The sequence below is a fragment of the Triticum aestivum genome, chromosome 6B (genome assembly GCF_018294505.1).
Source record: "Triticum aestivum cultivar Chinese Spring chromosome 6B, IWGSC CS RefSeq v2.1, whole genome shotgun sequence".
NCBI classification, from domain to species: Eukaryota; Viridiplantae; Streptophyta; class Magnoliopsida; order Poales; family Poaceae; genus Triticum; species Triticum aestivum.
In genome coordinates, this window is record NC_057810.1 from 22,316,954 (window position 1) to 22,338,437 (window position 21,484).

Consider the following 21,484-nt stretch of genomic DNA (forward strand, 5'->3'; position numbering starts at 1 on the left):
CCATTTGCCATATTTCATAAAATGTGGCAATTGCTAACATGATTCGGATAGACTTAAGCATCGTTACGAGTGAGAAAATCTCATCATATTCAATACCTTGAACTTGTCAAAAAAACCTTTTGCGACAATTCGAGCTTTGTAGATAGTAACACTACTATCAGCGTTCGTCTTCCTCTTGAAGATCCATATATTCTCAATGGCTTGCCGATCAACGGGCGAGTCCACCAAAGTCTGCACTTTGTTATCATACATGGATTGTATCTCAGATTTTATGGCCTCAAGCCATTTTGCGGAATCTGGGCTCATCATCGCTTCCTCATAGTTCTTAGGTTCATCATGTCTAGTAACATGACTTCCAGAACAGGATTACCCTACCACTCTGGTGTGGATCTTACTCTAGAAGACCTATGAGGTTCTATAGTAACTTGATCTGAAGCTTCATGATCATCATCATTAGCTTCCTCACTAATTGGTGTACGAATCACGGGAACTGATTTATGTGATGAACTATTTCCCAATAAGGGAGAAGGTACAACTACCTCATCAAGTTCTACTTTCCTCCCACTCACTTCTTTCGAGAGAAACTCCTTCTCTAGAAAGGATCCATTCTTAGCAACAAAGATTTTGCCTTTGGATCTTGTGATAGAAGGTGTACCCAACAGTTTCCTTTGGGTATTCTATGAAGACACACTTCTCCGACTTGGGTTCGAGCTTATCAGGTTGAAGCTTTCGCACATAAGCATCGCAGCCCCAAACTTTAAGAAACGACAACTTTGGTTTCTTGCCAAACCACAGTTCATAAGGCGTCGTCTCAACGGATTTTGATGGTGCCCTATTTAAAGTGAATGCAGCTGTCTCTAATGAATAACCCCAAAATGATAGTGGCAAATCGGTAAGAAACATCATAGATCGCACCATATCCAATAAAGTGTGGCTACGATGATCAGACACACCATTAGGGTGTGGTGTTCCAGGTGGCGTGAGCTGTCAAACTATTCCACATTGTTTTAAACAAAGGACAATCTTGTAACTCAAATATTCTCCTCCACGATCAGATCTTAGCAATTTTATTTTCTTGTTACGATGATTCTCCACTTCACTCTGAAATTCTTTGAACTTTTCAAATGTTTCAGACTTGTGTTTCATTAAGTAGATATTCTCATATCTGCTCAAATCATCTGTGAAGGTCAAAAAATAACGATACCCACCACGAGCGTCAACACCTCTGAGACCGCATACATTGGTATGTATTATTTCCAATAATTTATTAGCTTGTTCCATTGTTCCGCAGAGCGGAGTTTTAGTCATCTTGCCCATAAGGCACGGTTTGCAAGCATCAAATGATTCATAATCAAGTGATTCCAAAAGTCCATCTTTATGGAGTTTCTTCATGCGCATTACACCGATATGACCCAAACGGCAGTGCCACAAATATGTTGCACTATCATTATTAACTTTGCATCTTTTGGCATTAATATTATGATTATATGTATCACTACGACCAAGATTGAATAAACCATCAACATTGGGTGTATGACCATAGAAGGTTTTATTCATGTAAACATAATAACAATTTATTCTCTGTCTTAGATGAATAATCGTATCACAATAAACATGATCTAATCATATTTTATGCTCAACGCAAACACCAAATAACATTTATTTAGGTTCAACACTAATCTCGAAAGTATAGGGAGAGTGCGATGATGATCATATCAATCTTGGAACCACTTCCAACATACATCATCACTTCACCCTCAACTAGTCTCTGTTTATTCTGTAACTCCTGTTTCAGATTACTAATATTAGCAACCAAACAAGTATCAAATACCCAGGGGCTACTATAAACACTAGTAAGGTACACATGAATAACATGTATATCAAATATACCCTTCTTCACTTTGCCATCCTTCTTATCCACTAATTATTCAGGGCATTTCCGCTTCCAGTGACCATTTCCTTTGCAATAGAAGCACTCAGTTTCAGGCTTTGGTCCAGCTTTGGGCTTCTTCACGGGAGTGACAACTTGCTTGCCATTCTACTTGAAGTTCCCTTTCTTTCCCTTTACTTTAAACTAGTGGTCTTGTCAATCATCAACACTTTGATGATCTTTCTTGATTTCTACCTTCATCGATTTTAGCATCACGAAGAGCTCGGGATTCGTTTTTGTCATCCCTTGCATACTATAGTTCATCACAAAGTTCTAGTAACTTGGTGATGGTAACTAAAGAAATCTGTCAATCACTTCTTATCTGGAAGATTAACTCCCACTTGATTCAAGCGATTGTAGTCCAGACAATCTGAGCACATGCTCACTTCTTGAGCTATTCTCCTCCATCTTTTAGCTATAGAACTTGTTGGAGACTTCATATCTCTCAACTTGGGTATTTGCTTGAAATATTAACTTCAACTCCTGGAACATCTCATATGGTCCATGATGTTCAAAACGTCTTTGAAGTCCCGATTCTTAGCCGTTAAGCATGGTGCACTAAACTATCAAGTAGTCATCATATTGAGCTAGCCAAACATTCATAACGTTTGCATCTGCTCCTGCAATAGGTCTGTCACCTAGCGGTGCATTAAGGACATAATTCTTCTGTGCAGCAATGAGGATAAACCTCTGATCACGGACCCAGTCCGCATCATTGCTACTATCATCTTTCAACTTAGTTTTCTCTAGGAACACATATAAAAACATAGGGAAGCAACAACGCGAGCTATTGATCTACACCATTATTTGGAAAATACTATCAGGACTAAGTTCATGATAAATTAAAGTTCAATTAATCATATTACTTAAGAACTCCCTCTTAGACAGACATCCCTCTAGTCATCTAAATGATTACGTGATCCAAATCATCTAAACCATGTCCGATCATCACGTGAGATGGAGTAGTTTTCAATGGTGAACATCACTATGTTGATCATATCTACTATATGATTCACGCTCGACCTTTTGGTCTCCAGTGTTCCGAGGCCATATCTGCATATTCTAGGCTCGTCAAGTTTAACCCGAGTATTCTGCGTGTGCAAAACTGGCTTGCACCCGTTGTATGTGAACGTAGAGCTTATCACACCCGATCATCACATGGTGTCTCGGCACGAAGAACTTTCGCAACGGTGCATACTCCGGGAGAACACTTATACTTTGAAATTTAGTGAGAGATCATCTTATAATGCTACCATCGTACTAAGCAAAATAAGAAGCATAAAATATAAACATCACATGTAATCAAAATATGTGACATGATATGGCCATCTTCATCTTGTGCCTTTGATCTCCATCTGCAAAGTGCCGCTATGATCTCCATTGTCACCGGCATGACACCATTATCTCCATCATCTTGATCTTTATCAATGTGTTGTCACATGGTCGTCTCGCCAACTATTGCTTTTGCAACTATTGCTATCGCATAGCGATAAAGTAAAGCAATCATATGGCGCTTGCATCTTATGCAATAAAGAGACAACCATAAGGCTCCTGCCAGTTGCCGATAACTTGAACAAAATATGATCATCTCATACAACAATTTATATCTCATCACATCTTGACCATATCACATCAGAACATGCCCTGCAAAAATAAGTTAGACGTCCTCTACTTTGTTGTTGCAAGTTTTACGTGGCTGCTACGGGCTCAGCAAGAACCGTTCTTACCTACGCATCAAAACCACAACAATATTTTGTCAAGTTAGTGCTGTTTTAATCTTCAATAAGGACCGGGCGTAGCCACACTCGATTAAACTAAAATTGGAGAAACTGACACCCGCCAGCCACCTGTGTGTGAAGCACGTCGATAGAACCAGTCACGCGTAAGCGTACGCGTAATGTCGGTCCGTGCCGCTTCATCAAACAATACCGCCGAATCAAAGTATGACATGCTGGTAAGCAGTATGACTAGTATCGCCCATAACTCACTTGTGTTCTACTCATGCATATAACATCTACGCATAAACCTGACTTTGATACCACTGCTGGGGAACGTACTAATTTCAAAAAAATTCCTACGCACACACAAGATCATGGTGATGCATAGCAATGAGAGGGAAGAGTGTCGTCCATGTATCCTCGTAGACCGTAAGCGGAAGTGTTATGACAACGCGGTTGATGTAGTCGTACGTCTTCATGATCGACCAATCCTAGTACCGAACGTACGGCTCCTCCGTGATCTGCACACGTTCAGCTCGGTGACGTCCCACGAACTCACGATCCAGTAGAGCTTCGAGGGAGAGTTCTGTCAGCACGACGGCGTGATGACGGTGTTGATGAAGCTACTGACGCAGGGCTTCACCTAAGCACAGCTACAATATGACCGAGGTGGATTATGGTGGAGGGGGGCACCGCACATGGTTAATAGATCAGTGATCAACATGTGCGTCTATCGTTCCTTTGGGGTGTCCCCTGCCCACGTATATAAAGGAGTGAGGAGGAGGAGGCCAGCCCTAGAGGGGGCGCACCAAGTGTGGAGTAGGAAAAGGGGAAGGGAGAAGGAGAAGGAAGGAAGGGGGCACCCCCCCCTCCCTAGTACAATTCGGACCAGTCCATGTGGAGGGGTGCGACCACCCTTGAGGCCTTTTCTCTCCTTTCCCGTATGGCAAATTAAGGCCCAATACGAATTCCCGTAACTCTCCGGTACTCTGAAAAATACCCGAATCACTCGGAACCTTTCCGATGTCCGAATATAGCCTTTCAATATATCGATCTTTACAGCTCGATCATTTCGAGACTCCTCATCATGTCCCCGATCTCATTCGGGACTCTGAACTACCTTCGGTCATCAAATCACATAACTCATAATATAAATCGTCACTGAACGTTAAGCGTGCGGACCCTACGGGTTCGAGAACTATGTAGACATGACCGAGACACATCTCCGGTCAATAAACAATAGTGGAACCTGGATGCTCATATTGGCTCCTACATATTCTACGAAGATCTTTATAGGTCAAACTGCATAACAACATACGTTGTTCCCTTTGTCATCGGTATGTTACTTGCCCGAGATTTGATCGTCGGTATCTCAATACCTAGTTCAGTCTCGTTACCGGCAAGTCTCTTTACTCGTTCCGTAATTCATCATCACGTAACTAACTCATTAGTCACATTGCTTTCAAGGCTTATAGTGATGTGCATTACCGAGAGGGCCCAGAGATACCTCTCCGATAATCGGAGTGACAAATCCTAATCTCGATCTATGCCAACTCAACAAACACCATCGGAGACACTTGTAGAGCACCTTTATAATCACCCAGTTACGTTGTGACGTTTGGTAGCACACAAAGTGTTCCTCCGGTATACGGGAGTTGCATAATCGCATAGTCATAGGAACATGTATAAGTCATGAAGAAAGCAATAGCAACATACTAAACGATCAAGTGCTAAGTTAATGGAATGGGTCAAGTCAATCACATCATTCTCTAATGATGTGATCCCGTTAATCAAATGACAACTCATGTCTATGGCTAGTAAACTTAACCATCTTTGATTCAACGAGCTAGTCAAGTAGAGGCATACTAGTGACACTCTGTTTGTCTATGTATTCACACATGTACTAAGTTTCCGGATAATACAATTCTAGCATTAATAATAAACATTTATCATGATATAAGGAAATATAAATAACAACTTTATTATTGTCTCTAGGGCATATTTCCTTCAATTTTCAAGCATATTTGGAGCTCCTCATGCAGACTTAGGCATAAGATATTCTTCTGGATGCTCTATCAGGACAGATTAAACACAAGGAATATGCTTCATCGCAAAAACATGTACCTGCCAAACTACAATTGTGCTCTATGCTCACACCACACTGAAGAAACATCCCTGCATCTTTTTTGGGACTGTCCATTTGCCATGGCATGCTGCGATCTAATTCTTCCATATAAACAAAGAGGGGTTTCATCTCATGATGAAATCTCACTAGCCATGAACACCTTGCCATCAGAGATTGCTTTCGACATAATCATCATGCACTCCTGGGGATTATGGTCGGTCAGAAATGACAAAATCTCAGATATGCACCACCTCATCTCAATAGATGGAAGTTCTACCTCAAAGAGGGTTTATGGGCATCAGAATTAAGAGCTAAACCAAAGAAGGAAGACAAGATCAGGACCTGGGTTACTCACATGTTAGGACCAGAATAATTATGTTTATTTATGTTTCCTAGAGCGGGCATTGGTTTCGGCTCAAAAACAATTCTAATACACGGACTTTTTCCAAAATGATGGAATTTTTTTTTGATTTTACGAACATTTTTTTCCAAAAATTGCAAACATTTTTTTTAATATGCCAACATTTTTAGAAAAGACTGGATCATTTTTTGAATTTACAAACATTTTATGTTTTCGTGAAAATTTTATTTCAAAATTCATAGTTTTTTGAAGTTCCAAATTATTTAAAGTAAAGAAAACAAAAAGGAATAGAAAAATAAAAGTAAAAAACAAAACTAGAAAAAAGACGCCTGCACATGGGCCGGCCCAAACGGGCGCGTTGTGTCTTCTCCAGTGTGCAGAGCGCAGTGTAGTAAGTCTCTATGCTTGGGCCGGCTTTGTAAACCAGCTGCCTCATGAGGGAGTGGGTGGAGCTGAATTAAAGGGCCTCTTGCCCCAACATATCCAGCGGCCTTTTTCGGCAGATGCGTTCCAACGGCCTGGATAATCTAGCAGGGTTTAGCCAGGTTTTAGGTCTTTGAAATCTCACTACTTCAAATATTTTCACCTGAAAGAAATATGGGAGGCAATGCTTAGTCTCTATACCCCACGACCGCCACGATGCTCGTGCGCGCGCTTTGCTCCTCCGCAAGCCGGTGCTCGTTGAGGAGCCGGAGGTTGTACCTCTAGTCAGCTTGCGCCTGTTGGAACACCACCTCCCGCTATTCCTTCACCATGTTGGTGAAGTGCGCCAACACCGTCCATGGTGATGTGCGGTGTGGACCGGCTCGTCCTCCATTGGCTCGTTCGCGTTGCTGCCTCAAGAGAGCTTGCCGGCAAACCAACCTGTATCAAGTGGGGAGCCTTCCCCCCTCCCCCCTCCCCGCGTGCTGACAATTTTTAAAAAAGGGTTGAATTTGTAAAATTGACTTCATGGGTTATGAGTCCGTGAGCACATATTTTAGGGTGAAAAATAAGGACGCGGTGTTTTGGGTTGTTTTGAATTTTTTAATTTTTCAAAATGTGTATTTCGACAATGGATGTATATGCACCTAGGAGCCAAAGGCAATTACCGGTGAAATATGAACTTCTTTCTTTATGAGGCGCGCGGATAACATTGAGCTCAGTCCAGGAGGGAGGCCGGCCCAACCGAGCCTAGTAGAATGGGTTTTTGAGAAAGAAGTATGGTCGAGCCGGCCCTAAACCCTCAAAAAAAAAAAAAAAAACCTCCTTCCTCCCTCCAACCGCGGCGCCGGCGACTCGAAGTTGACGCCTCCTCCTCCTCCTCCGCGCCGCCGCCGCCGCCTCCGACCAGCACACCGGTCCGGTGTGTCTCCTCCCCTCCCCTCCCAAGCCGCAGCCCCACCGCCTTCTGCCGCCGAGTCTCCCCTGTCCGCTCCCTCGCCAGCAGCACCGGCGGCGTAAGTCCCTCCCTCCCCTCCTCTCTTCACTCCAACAACTTGGCTTAGATACATCTCTCTCTCGGTTTCGATGGAAGATTCTCTCGTCAATGCCGGTCCCATCAGCCGCAACCCTATATCTATCTCTGTATCTAGTCTGAAAGTTAATCAATTTCCCATATCTCTGCATTGCTTGCATAGCCAAATACGTACTCTTTGCTTGGTAATGTTTGTTTAAATCCGAATTGTACTATGTAGTAAGCACTGACATGTGATTGATTGGATTTGCTTACACATATGGTTGCCAAATCTGCAGGTCCATTCATTTGTCCTGCTCTGCTCTGCTCTGTTCCAACTTCCAACACAGTTCCACTTTTATTTGTTTTGTTACATTACACAAATAAATACCGTCCTCCTGCCATTTGTTTGTCGGAACAGAAGAATGCACATCTCTTTCGAGAGCGCAGTATATGTTTTGTAACAATCGGTTTCCTCGTACAGGACGGTGTCCGTCCTCACGACTCAGATGTCTTTTGATGCCACAACAAAGGATTACCTGTGCTTTCTTGCGCCGGTGTGCCGCTGTCGCTTCTGGTGCTCAATAATATCTCGGTATTGGATTTGATAGTCACCGAAGCTCCGCCTCAATTCCCCCAATGGAAGTGGCGCCGCTCCCTCCTGGATACCGGTTCCAACCGACCGATGTTGAACTCATCCTCTACTATCTAAAGAGGAAGATACTGGGTAAAAAGTTGCGCCGCAATGCTGTTACAGAAATCGATATCTACAAATTCGCCCCCTGGGATCTTCCAGGTATACTTCAATTTTATTTACCCCCCTCTCGCATTACTAACATTTGAAAGTACTGCATGACCACATGTTTGTGTTTACATGCGGCTGTCAAACATGCTACTTTGCACAGGACTGTCCTACAAACTCTTCGAATCGTTTGTTTCAGGGAAATCTTCAATGCCAACTGGGGATCTTCAGTGGTATTTCTTTTGTACTTGCGGTCGGGAGTACCCTACCGGGTCAAGAACTAACCGGTCAAACCAAGCTGGGCACTGGAAAGCTACTGGAAAGGACAGGAAGGTGGTCTATAATTCTCGGACTGTTGGGATGAAGAGGACGCTGGTGTTTCATGCTGGCAAGGGACGCAAGGAGAAAAGAACTGACTGGGTCATGCATGAATATAGGCTGGTCGAAAGCGAAATTCCTAATGCCGGTGTTAGACTGGTAAGCTTCTTTGCTGTCTTTGTGCTAGTTTCACTATCTCTTCTATGAAATGGGATTCTTGCTCCTAACTCACTTGTTTGCGTCAGATCGATGATTGCTTACTCCCCTGAAAAATTATTTTTCAGTTGTTTACGATTGATGATTGCTTACTCCCCTGAATTTTTTTTCAGTTGTTTACGGAGTTCTTTTGGAAATGAATGAAACTTGTATTCATGTGTATAGAACTATAGAAGAGATCAAAATTTTAACGTATAGATGATGCAACGACACCAACATGGCATGCCATGCATGATTCAGCAAATTATCGCTCAACATGTGTCTGAACTATTTAATGTTGAATAAGATGCAAGTTTTCCTTTTCCAGTACAATCTGAAGTGTTTCCAACATACATTACACGTGGCGCCAACGTACATTGAGTGCTCCCCGCAAAAAAAAACATACATTGAGTGCTCCAAATACCCTTTTGGTAAATTATATCCGGAGATTTTGGGAAGTGCGCGATAAGTACCAAAGATAGAAAGCTCCAAACAGCAGGAAACAAACTGTGTCATAATCAAAGAATTGCAGCCATTATCCACTCCTCAAACTGAAGGAGTTAGTTAGTTTATTCTTCGACCGAGAAAACTTAGCACTGATGTGAACTTTTTCCGTTTTGTTACTAGCAAAATATTCGTTAGCTCCACTTGTACTGCAAGCAGTATGTTAATTTATTGTCTATCTGTTATTGCAGGATGATTTCGTTCTCTGCAAAGTCTATCAGAAAAGTGGTCCAGGTCCCAAGATTGGGGAACAGTATGGCGCTCCATTCGAGGAAGAGGAAGAGGAAATGAATGATGATCCAAATGGGGAAGCTTACTGTTTATCCCATTCTTCCGCACCTGGACCAAGCCATGGTGGTGTGTTGAACTCTGCGGGTCAATCGGTTTGTGATGGCGGCAGGACTTCCTTGAGCATTTTGTCAGCAAATAACGGCAAGAGCTCCTCCAGTGGTGTCCATCCTGACCGGGCTTCTCGTCCGGATGTTAACTGGGACAGGATACATATACAGCAGTTAGCTGATATACTGGGTTGTCTCTCGACGAATCATGTAGGCCAAGATGGTCCATCGGTAATTTTTCTTTCTGTGACTTGCTCTCACTGTGTCAACTCGATGTTATGTATTTAATTTAACTTTTTTTTTTTTGGTTTGGATGCAGTCTGATTCGACCACTTACCATGACACAGAAGCATTGTTTGACGATAGTGAAGCTATATTTGACATAACGGACCAAGTTGTGCCTTCTTCACTGGTTAGCCTCTGCAAGCAGTGTGACTCGTGCGGCGTTCGGCTGATCGACCCTTTGCTGGAACCGGTGGCAGGCGAAGTGTACCTGGAGCTGAATGACCTGCTGTTGTGCCATGCCGGCCATGTTCCAGACGGCAGTAGCCAGGCGCTGGTGCTGTCCAGCGGTGCATGCCATGAGGGCCCTCCAATGGATTAAGGCAACCTCCATAGTAGCAGCGCGGCCAGTGGCACCGTATCTGCAGCAGTTTCAGGGTCAGGGGCACCGTCTAGCTAGAAGAAGTTTGGGATCTCAGGGGTATGCTCAGTTGTCACTTGAGGCTTTTATTCTTGGTTGTGCATTAGTCATCTGTCAAGGAAGTAACGTGGGAGTCTGACAAGGTGTACTAGTCTACTCAGTAGGTAGTTTTTTTGGTCGGCGTGAGACGTCGAAGGATCCGCAACCGTTTCTTGTTGCGATGAGGAGGCAAATAGATATGGAAGGGATGAGGAGAAGATGTGAATATTGGGAGCGGAGCGGAGGGTTCTTTCCCTTGAGTTTTTAGTGACTGGATGGCATGCGCAGGTTGAGGTGTGAGTTATATCTATCATGTCACAGAATTTTAGCTAAAAATTCAACTCACACCTAGAGAAAAAATGACAAATCATGACATGAATGCTGTTAATTTAAACTGGGCTGTGAATTGGGCCTGTTTGCCTCAAAAAATAAAGGTATGCGAATTTACGACTGAAATTTTGTAGCACGTTAGATGTATGCTATTTCTTTATACTTAATTATTTTGATAATTATCCAGAACTTATAGTACAAGTTTTCGTTGTTTGGTGCACCAGTAGCACAAAGACTCTGGTTGTAGCAGTGGTAGCACAGATATGGTGCATGCTGTCTAGGTTGACGTAGCAGGTTGGTAAGCCACAAGCAGTCGCTGCTCCAAGACCAGCAAACCGAAGCTTGTCTTCAGTGTGCCTTCTTTCAGCCATTGAGGTGCCTTCTATGCAGCGTGCTTCCGGCTGGATAAAGCGCAGAGGATTGGAGATTGAAACAATCTGAAGAAACACCCCCGCGTCGCCTTCCTCTGGCGACACGGGGGGCGACTCCCTCGAGCGCCGCCAGGCTTTCTCCCCCCCCCCCCCCCCCCCCCCCCCCCCCCCCCCTTCTCGTCTCGCTGCTGCCGGGGGCACTTCGCCGGCGAAGCCTGGGCGGGCTCCAGTGAGGGCGGCGGCAGGGCCTCTCCCTATGTCAACAAGTGTCATGTGCAACAAGTGTTGGAGTTACTTCGCAAAGACAACTTGAAAGTTAAGCTCAGCAAATGTGCGTTCGGACAGAGCAAAATTTCTTATCTGGGCCACGTCATCAGCGCACAAGGTGTGTCAACAGATCCAACCAAGATAGCAGCAGTGGCCAACTGGTCCCCTCCACAAGATGTCAAGGGAGTCAGGAGTTTTTTGGGACTCGCGGGCTACTACCGTCGTTTCGTGCGCAACTTTGGAGTGATTGCTCGACCGCTCTTTAACTTACTGAAAAAGGGTGTCCATTCCTCTGGACATCAATCACTGAAACTGCTTTTCAGGTTCTCAAGCAACAACTCATCACAACACCGGTTCTGGCCTTGCCAAATTTTGATCAACCATTCATAGTGTAGACCATTCATAGTGTAGACTGATGCATGCGACCGTGGCATATGAGAAATTCTGCAGCAACAGGGACGCCCGATAGCGTTCATGAGCAAGGCCTTGAGCCCGCGTTATCAAGGGTTGTCGACATACGAGAAGGAGTACCTGGCAATCATAGTTGCCGTGGACCAGTGGCGTCCGTACCTGCAGCACACCGAGTTTGTCATCTTCACAGATCAAAACAGCCTCACACATCTAGAGGAGCAGCGACTCAACACCCGGTGGCAGCAAAAAGCTTTCACCAAACTGTTGGGGCTCAGGTATCACATCAAGTACAAGCAGGGAACAGAGAACAGCGGCGCTGATGCCCTCTCACGAGCTAACCAAGCTGAGACACTGCACATGGTCACATCATGTCAACCAGGGTGGCTGGAAGACGTTGTCAACAGCTACAACAGCAATCCTCACGCGCAGAAACTTCTGGAACAGCTAGCAGTACGCGATGATGCAAAAGGTCGATTCATTCTTCAGCAGGGCATCGTCAGATTCCGTGGGAGGATATGGCTCGGAGGGGGAACACATATACAACAACGAATCATCCAAGCTTTCCATGACAGCCCGCTAGGTGGCCACTCCGGATTCCCAGTCACATACAGACGCATACAATGCCTCTTTGCTTGGTCCAAGATGAAGATTCAGATCAAACACTACGTGCAGTGCTGTTCAGTGTGTCAGCGAGCCAAGCCAGACAGAGCGGCGTCACCGGGCCTCTTACTGCCCTTACCTATCCCTACCAAACCATGGGATATGATTACCATGGATTTCGTGGATGGCCTCTCACAATCGAGCCGATTCAATTGATTGCTGGTGATTGTCGATAAGAGGACCAAGTTTAGCTACTTCTTGCCGTTGGCGCACCCTTACACGACAGCTTCAGTTGCTCAACTCTTCATCCAGCAAGTATACAAGGTACATGGGTTGCCAGGAGCAATCGTATCCGATCGAGACCCTGTGTTCACGAGTCATTTCTGGCTGCAAAATGTCGCGGTTTTAAAGTATTATGTAATGCTGAACATCTCATTTCAAAGTATTATGTAATGATGTTTTTTTCTCTTTTAACTTTTTTCTTTATCTCATAATAAATGTGGTGGTTATTAATTTAACTTTGGGATAAGAATATGATTTTCTGTCTCATTTGGTACATAGAAGCTTGAGCCTTTTCCCTTTTTGTATTCTCATCCATTATTATCTTGCATAAATATATGATCGTTGTTTTTCTCTTGCTAAGCTATTTTGTACAAATTCATGCTTTAACCAGTAACCATTACTATTCTTCTCATGCAGATACGCGGTGAAATAAACTATATTCCATGGCCATTGAATTCGATAATTATACTGGTTTCATTTTTTGACTCAAACATGTATGGGTTCAAGAATGCTTTTTTCTAGATTAATTAGACATATATTTTTTGAAAGCATTAGGTTTTTGACTGTTAGAAAGTAGATATGAAGGAATATTTGTGGGTAGTTCAATGTCTTTTCATTGTAATGTGGATAGCCCGCATGTCTAGAGAAATCAAGTAGTGGGGTGGCAGATTTGCTTAGATAGAAGGTTGCATGTGGATAGCCCGCATGTCTAGAGAAATCAAGTAGTGGGGTGCTCCTATTTAGATACAGTACATGCGTGGGTGTTAGCCGATTCGCGCCGAATGGATTTCTTACCACTGCCCCCCTTCCCACAAGTCCTATCCCCGAGACGATCTAGTACAGTCTTTTTTTTCAAGGATACGTCGAAGCTGACGTATCGAGATCATAGATAGAAGATGCCTAGAAAGGCAGACAGTTTTACAACTTTGCCACGGCTATGAAAGCCAATATTCGACATGCCGATTACTCACTACTAGCCCACTCATTTACTCTAATCGGGAGTGATCCCGCCTCTCGCAGTAGCCCTGCCGCCCTCCAGTCTTGCCCTTGTAGATCAATCTTCCTGAGGAGCTCACTTGTGGAGGCTGTCGCTCCATTGAACACTACATCATTTCTGTGTTTCCACAACATCCAAGCCACCAACTCAATGACGGTCCATGTCTCCTTCCTAAGCTTTGGCTGCGGGTTGATGGAGGTCCACCATTCCACCAGATTGTCATCCGCAGTTGGCAATCAAGTTAGTTTGTCCCAGTGGTCGAGAATGGAGAGCCACACTTGTTTAGCAAAGACGCAGCCGAGAAGAATGTAGTTCATTGTCTCCGGCTCCCGATCACAGAAGGGGCAAGCCAGAGGATGCGGTAGGTGCCGACGCGCAAGCCTGTCAGCCATCCAACACCTCTCCCGAGCCGCCAGCCATGCGAAGAATTTGCAGGTCGCCGGCGCTCTTGACCGCCAGATTTGCACGGCCCCAGCGGCCTCCACTCTCCCAGCAAAGAATGCCCGATAGGCCGATCTCGCCTAGAAGCACCCATTTGGTTCCCAAGCCCAGACCAATTTATCTTCCATGCCATCCACGAGCTGAATATGTTGGGTTCTGTCCACAAGCTGCAGGAACTCGGTGAGAGCTTGGGGGCTCATGTTAGGCGACACATCTAGCCACCAACCTTTGGTTATGGCTTGTCTCACTGTTCTCTTTCGCGCTCTCCTTTTGACTGCAATGAATAGGCTTGGCATGAGGTCTTGGATTCTTCCATCCCATAACCATCAATCTGTCCAGAACAAAGCCACCTCTCCATTTTCTGTCGTGCACTTCGTCGCTGCCTTGTATATGCTCAAGGAGTCCGGAGACACTTGAATGTTGAACTCATTCCATGGCCGGTCGCGCTCCGTTTGCATTAACAAAGCCATCTTGCTCGGAGTGCGGCATTGAGGATGCGCAAATTCGGGATGCCGAGGCTGCCATGTTCCTTTGGCATGCACACATGATCCCATGCCACTAGACAATGACCGCCATGCACGTCCCGTCGTCCCTTCCACAGAAAACCGCGACATATCTTATTTGCAGCTTCGATGGTTTTCACTGGTAGGTCCACCGCCACCATCGCATGTATGGGCATGGACGCTAGCGTGGTCTTTACTAGCTCCAGACACACAACCCGGAAAAGCAGTCTCGCTTGCCATGCGGGAAGGCGATCAGCCATTCTATCCACCACGTACTGCAGCTGCAATGCCGATATCTTGCGCAAGCCCAAAGGCAGCCTGAGGTACGGGCAAGGCCATCCGATCACCTGGCAACCCAGCATCTAGTACAGTCTTGTCTAGTCCAATCCAACCAACGAAACACACCCTTCTTATTAAGGACATGTTAGGTTCCTATAGTAAGGTTTCCACACTTTCTTTCCACACATGCTTAAGGCTATGTGATCAAAATTGAAGCTACAGTTTGCCACATTTGAGGTAGCATTGCCACACTTCCATGAGTCAATGGCATATGGGGGTATAGTTTGGATGAATATAATTTTGCCACAAAGTGTGGCTACAAACCAAGCAAGGGGCAAACTCAGTTAAACTTGTCTAACTTGTTTTTCCCTTTTTCAAAAAGGAGGTGGAAACCCCCGGCTTCTGCATCCAAGAATGCATACAACTATATTTTTAATTATATTATTCAATAAAGTCTTACAAAATAAATACATGGATTAACCCAGAGCCACCTTGGTGACGACCTTTGCTGCCATATCTACAATGTTAATGATGTGCCCTGACCTCACACAAATGCATACTATCTAATCCAGTGGCCTCACCAAGCCCTCCAACGACGAGCCGGGAGCACCAACCAGTCTAGCAGACCCTCAGCATGCACCGCATGCCCACACTCTAATATTCGTCGCCTCCATCTTCGTCCCATCTTTAGGAGGGATCAACACATTGATCTTGTCGGGCCCTTCTGCCGTCGATGCCAGACATCGCCACGCTCCTGCGCGCGCTTGTCAATACATGTCCAGCACCGAGACCCCACGCCACTACACTACGCCGTCGAGACCCACCGTCATCGATGCTGAAGATGCAACACCGCTTCACCTTGTGCCCCCTCCAGTCTGTACCGGTCCAAAACAATGCCCCCAAGAAGGAGAATGACGTTGAAGGCGTCGTTTTCATCCGATCCGGAAGATCCAGATCTAGCATTTTCCCCGAAACAACTTAACTTGTGGCGTGGCAAAGTTTGACAAACTTATTATCCCAATCAAACAAGCCCTATGCCCACCGCCACTAGCACCAGCTATCTACGCTAGCTAGCGTCCAGTCGTTGATCGACCTTTGAACAACGATCAGATGAAGATCTTCGTGAAGACCCTCGCTGAAAATACGTTGGCGCTGGAAATCGAGGGCGGCGGCACCAAGGCCGCCCGGGTGTCAAGTGGAGGATCATCTCCGACTCGAGCCGGTGGACGAGCGCCTCATCTCCGACTTGAGGCAGCTGATGAATGACAATCATCCTTGCAGACTGTGGACTCACCTCCCCCGACGGCGACGAAGCCGACAATGTGACCGCTACTGCGCTCCTTGGTCTGATCGCTTGCTTCTATTTCCGGAAAAAGTTTGTTTGGTGACCGAGCAACACGAGAACGCGGGCGACGAAGCGCGTGTAGGTTCTGATCTCGAGGCAATCAAAGATTGTGCAAAAATGTTATGATGCTGCTCGTAAGAAAAACGGTGATTTTTATAGTACTTGTTTCTTATTTCAAAATGTGGCATCGTTCGTGGCTAGTACATTTCTTCGAACAAGATAGCTAATCTATAAGGGAGGCTTCGGCGGCGACCGAGACAGTTTCTTAGAGCATCTCCAGCCGGCCCCCCAAGAAGCCCCCCAGGAGCACTTTTTCAGTGCCGGCGCACAAAAAAAGTTCCAGTAACACCCCCACGACCTCACTTTTCGCCGGATTAGTGCAAAAATACGGCCGGCGAGACCAGGCGAAACCCACGATTCCGCGGGGCACCTAGGAGGCACCGGCGCTTTTTTCTTCGCCTCTCTGGCCCACTGTCGGCGACTTTCCCAGGCCGACCCCACCACGTTCTCTCTCTCGCTTTATCTCTTCCTCTCATCCTCTCCCTGCTAGTGCTCCCGATCCATCGCCACAAACCACTCCGGTCCGCCCCCACTCCTGCTCCACTCCACCGACAGCCGGCGGCGCTCGTGAGCTGGTGGAGGAGGCGCCCGCCGCTGGGCTTAGCCGCCAAGGTCTCCATCGCCATCGCGTTGCCTTTCCTTCGTCGTCTGCTCCGACCCGGTGCCAGCTGCGGCCTCGCAGCCGGCCTCCCCTGCCGCCGGTTGCTCCGCTCCTCTCATGTGCCGCGCGTCCGGCTGCGCTGGCGCGGGCGTCCGCCTGGTCGCCGCTCCGGCTGGCCATTCCGCTCGTCCAGCCTCCGACCACGCCCCGCAAGTGGTACGAGCATGCTTGGCCGGCTACGCTACATGCATGCCTCGTACCCTGGTGCTTGGCCGCGTGCATGGCCACATGCGTACGCGCATGTTTCATGGCTGGCCGCTGGGCCGAGCTCGCGTGGCCGGGCCTTCCGCGTTCCGCCCTCGCCGTACACGCATGTTTCATGGCTGACCGATGGGCCGAGCTCGCGTGGCCGCGCCTTCCGCCCTCGCCGTGCACGCCTCTCCGCCCCGGCACGCCGCCGTGCTGGCCTGCCTCCGCTCCGCCCCGCCCGCGCGTGCGCTCAGCGAGCTCCTGCTCTGCCTCCACGCTCGAGCCCCGCTTCCCCCGGCCTCGCTCGTCCCGCAGGCGAGCCCGCCCGTGCCCACGGCGCCCACGAGCTCCGCCACGGCGCGGAGCGCGTGGTTGGCCGGCACGCCGCGCCCCGCGCAGCCCCGGGCGAGGTTCCATGCAGGGGAGGTCGTCGTGGACGAGCGACAACTCGACGGCGCAGGCGAGCGGCTCGGGGCGGGCTTGTCGCCGCCCACCAGCTCGCACGTGGCTCGTGGGAGGCACAACGAGTGGGGAATTTTTGCCCCCCAGGCCAAAAATTTCACCGGCAGCCCCCCAGGCGGCGAAAAATATGCCTCCTGGGGGGTCAACGGCTGGAGATGCTCTTAAGGCACTCTTCCTTGCACACGTCCATCGACAAGTAGCAATAACAACCAAGGAGGCAGCAGTAGCAGTGCGGTTTGTCGCCACCGCAGGCTGTGGAGCCTCGTTCGTAGACGCACAGCCCGTTGGGCAAACTAATCTTCTCGTCGCCGCCATGGATAATGATCCGGCTTGGATATGTATGTGGCAACAGATAGCAATTGAGTACCCGAAATTCAGTGCCATGATGAACAAACGAAACAAGAATGACGGCAATCGCAAATATATAGGGAGGGGTCAGCAGGGTGTATTTACCTCGCGCCTCGGTAGCGAGGAGGCATATGATGAAGAGAAGCGTGGCCGTGTGATTGTCCATCGTGCGTATGAATGATGTCGATGAGGTGATCGACACAGCAGCTAGGTGGACGCTTGTTGTGAGATGTTTTTGATGCATATATAACGATGTAAATGAAGCCTCCAACATGCATTCGGGTACTAATTGATTGCTATATATGATCGCTTGCCAGATTTCTTTGGGGGTTGTATAAGGGCCGCAAATATTTTGTCTGCAATAATCCCGATTTACCTGGCATGGACAGCGTGGTTCATGGCAACTGCAATAATCCAGATTGTTTTTGCTCCACGGAGGCATGATCTTCTTCAATATAAGGATGGAAATTATGTGTTATGATCGATGGAAATCAGGTGCGCTTCTACACCTGTATCAACGCTACCGTTCCAACATAAATTTGGCCATTTAGTTGCTCCGAATATTCTGCTATTAGTTGCTCTGAATATACCCGTATTAGCTAGTTGCACCACAGAGGTTTACCTGCCCTTTTATGTTGCCAAAAAAAGATTTCAGTCGCGAACTAAATCAGCACCTATTTAATTACCCACGAAAATATGATTTGCCAATAAAACGTGTGGTTTTGTAAAAATAGAAATAAAGCCCGTGGTAGTTGAGCTGATTTTTTGAAGAAAAAACGGTAGTGAAAAAACAAGATGTAGTTGGGGCAAAATCAAAATGGAAGGTAGAACCTAGGGGTGGACGAACGCGGAGTAGGTGAGATATGAAGCCGCATAATAGTAGTTAATCCCCGAAGGGACATTTTCACAGTTAGTGGGATAGAATTATATCTTCGAAATCCTTTTGGTTAGATTATATCTTCAAAATCCTTTAAACCACTTCAGCGTGTACGATCTTTCAAGAGGCGCCATATTCAGCCCCAATTTTTCCACCACCTCGGTGCTCATCATGTTGACCGCATAACCTTCATCAATCGTCAAATTAACACATCATTCCTTCACGACGCAACAAGTGTGAAAAAGAACGACCTCGCCGATGCCTTCCTCCTCCATCAATATGTTCCTGCTCAACGCCTTGATGCTTGGCTCCCTAGACAACACTGCCAATTGATCGCCGTGACCAACCTTACCTCTGAATACCACTTGATGTGGCACGGACTAGCGAGATACTAATTCGCGTGTGTAGACGGCCCGATCTTTCACGGCGATGCTTGATCAATAGTTCTTCCCCTGTTCCTCCTCGCAACCTCCAAGAATAATTTTCACCCGCATACAAAAATACACGAATAAAAATAATGACCCCCTTGGATCAGCACGTAGGTGTCGATGTGATGATCAACCCTCCGTCGCTAGTAAATTTCCACGATGGGAAAATCACAGATGACACACAAGATATGATGGCCCGAAACTCGGAAGTTTTACTGTGTTGTTCATAACTCACGAATAAACTCAAAACTAGTGAAGAAAGTCATGGTGGCTGCGATCGAAGACTTGTAATGGCGAAGAGGAGTTTCGTTTGCATTGAAGAATGGCGGCACAAGTTTTTTTTCCTGTGTGTCGGGTGTTGAGCACTTCCAGCGGCGGTCTTGGCAGGAGGGGGTGGCAACACATTTTTGGGGGTGTTACTCAAGTAATGAACGACGATCTTCAGTATGAAAGCCCAAGGTCTGACCTTCATTGGTTATGCCCGGCAATGGTCGTGTGAAGTCATTGTTTTTGGGATCTCAGACTCCCTCCAAGGTGAAAACTCAAGATCCTTGTTCGAGCGACGGCAACACTTGAGCATTGTTTCCTTTTTGGAGGCGTCGTTTTGTTGGGGAACGTAGCAGAAATTCAAAATTTTCCTATGAGTCACCAAGATCTATCTATGGAGAGACTAGCAACGAGAGAGAGGGGAGTGCATCTACATACCCTTGTAGATCGCTAAGCGGAAGCGTTCAAGTGAATGGGGTTGATGGAGTCGTACTCGTCGTGATCCAAATCACCGATGATCCTAACGCCGAACGGACGGCACCTCCGTGTTCAACACACATACGGTTGGGAGAGACATCTCCTCCTTCTTGATCCAGCAAGGGGAGGAGAGGTTGATGGAGATCCAGCAGCACGACGGCGTGGTGGTGGAAGTAGCGGGATCCTGGCAGGGCTTCGCCAAGCGCAAGCGGGGAGGAAGAGGTGTCACGGGAGGGAGGGAGGCGCCAGGGACTCAGGTGCGGCTGCCCTCCCCCCTCCACTATATATAGGGGGCCTAGGGGGGGCGCCAGCCCCTTGTAGATCCCATATAGGGAGGGGGCGACTGCCCTAGGGGTGGCTTGGCCTCCAAGCCAAGTGGAGGCGCCCCCACCCCTTAGGGTTTCTAACCCTAGGTGCATGGGAGGCCCAAGGGGGGGCGCACCAGCCCACCAGGGGCTGGTTCCCACGCCCCCTCAGCCTATGTGGTCCCAGTACAATACCGATGACCCCCGAAACTTTCCCGGTGGCCGAAACTGGACTTTCTATATATAAATATTTACCTCCGGACCACTCTGGAACTCCTCGTGACGTCCGGGATCTCATCCGGGACTCCGAACAATATTCGGGTTACCGCATACTATTATCTCTACAACCCTAGTGTCACCGAACCTTAAGTGTGTAGACCCTACGGGTTCGGGAACCATGCATACATGACCGAGACGTTCTCCGGTCAATAACCAACAACGGGATCTGGATACTCATGTTGGCTCCCACATGTTCCACGATGATCTCATCGGATGAACCACGATGTCAAGGACTCAATCAATCTCGTATACAATTCCCTTTGTCTAGCGGTATTGTACTTGCCCGAGATTCGATCGTCGGTATCCCGATACCTTGTTCAATCTCGCTACCGGCAAGTCTCTTTACTCGTTCCGTAACACATCATCCCGTGATCAACCCCTTGGTCGCATTGTGCAGATCATGATGATGTCTTACCGAGTGGGCCCAGAGATACCTCTCCGTCAACCGGAGTGACAAATCCCAGTCTCGATTCGTGCCAACCCAACAGACACTTTCGGAGATACATGTAGTGCACCTTTATAGCCACCCAGTTACGTTGTGACGTTTGGTACACCCAAAGCATTTCTACGGTATTTGGGAGTTGCACAATCTCATGGTCTAAGGAAATAATACTTGACATTAGAAAAGCTTTAGCATACGAACTACACGATATTTGTGCTAGGCTTAGGATTGGGTCTTGTCCATCACATCATTCTCCTAATGATGTGATCCCGTTATCAACGACATCCAATGTCCATGGTCAGGAAACCGTAACCATCTATTGATCAACGAGCTAGTCAATTAGAGGCTTACTAGGCACATGGTGTTGTCTATGTACCCACACATGTATCTGAGTTTCCTATAAATACAATTATAGCATGGATAATAAATGATTATCATGAACAAGGAAATATAATAATAATAACTAATTTATTATTGCCTCTAGGGCATATTTCCAACACGTTTTTGGAGAACCT

General features: G+C 46.9%; 1 protein-coding gene across 2 annotated transcripts; it reads left to right on the forward strand.

Annotated features, from left to right (window-relative positions):
- Window positions 1-7,377: 7,377 nt before the first annotated feature.
- LOC123133206 (NAC transcription factor NAM-2) lies at window positions 7,378-10,804 on the forward strand. 2 transcript variants are annotated; one of them, XM_044552737.1, is made up of 5 exons: window positions 7,378-7,573; window positions 8,054-8,365; window positions 8,511-8,788; window positions 9,520-9,897; window positions 9,986-10,804. In XM_044552737.1, exons 2-5 carry the CDS (start codon window positions 8,209-8,211, stop codon window positions 10,268-10,270), a joined length of 1,098 nt encoding a protein of 365 aa, XP_044408672.1. In that variant the 5' UTR covers window positions 7,378-7,573; window positions 8,054-8,208; the 3' UTR covers window positions 10,271-10,804. The 2 variants fall into 2 exon arrangements, with proteins under 2 accessions (XP_044408672.1, XP_044408673.1); XM_044552738.1 differs by lacking the exon at window positions 7,378-7,573 and having other exon boundaries at window positions 7,904-8,365.
- The last annotated feature ends 10,680 nt before the right edge of the window (window positions 10,805-21,484 follow it).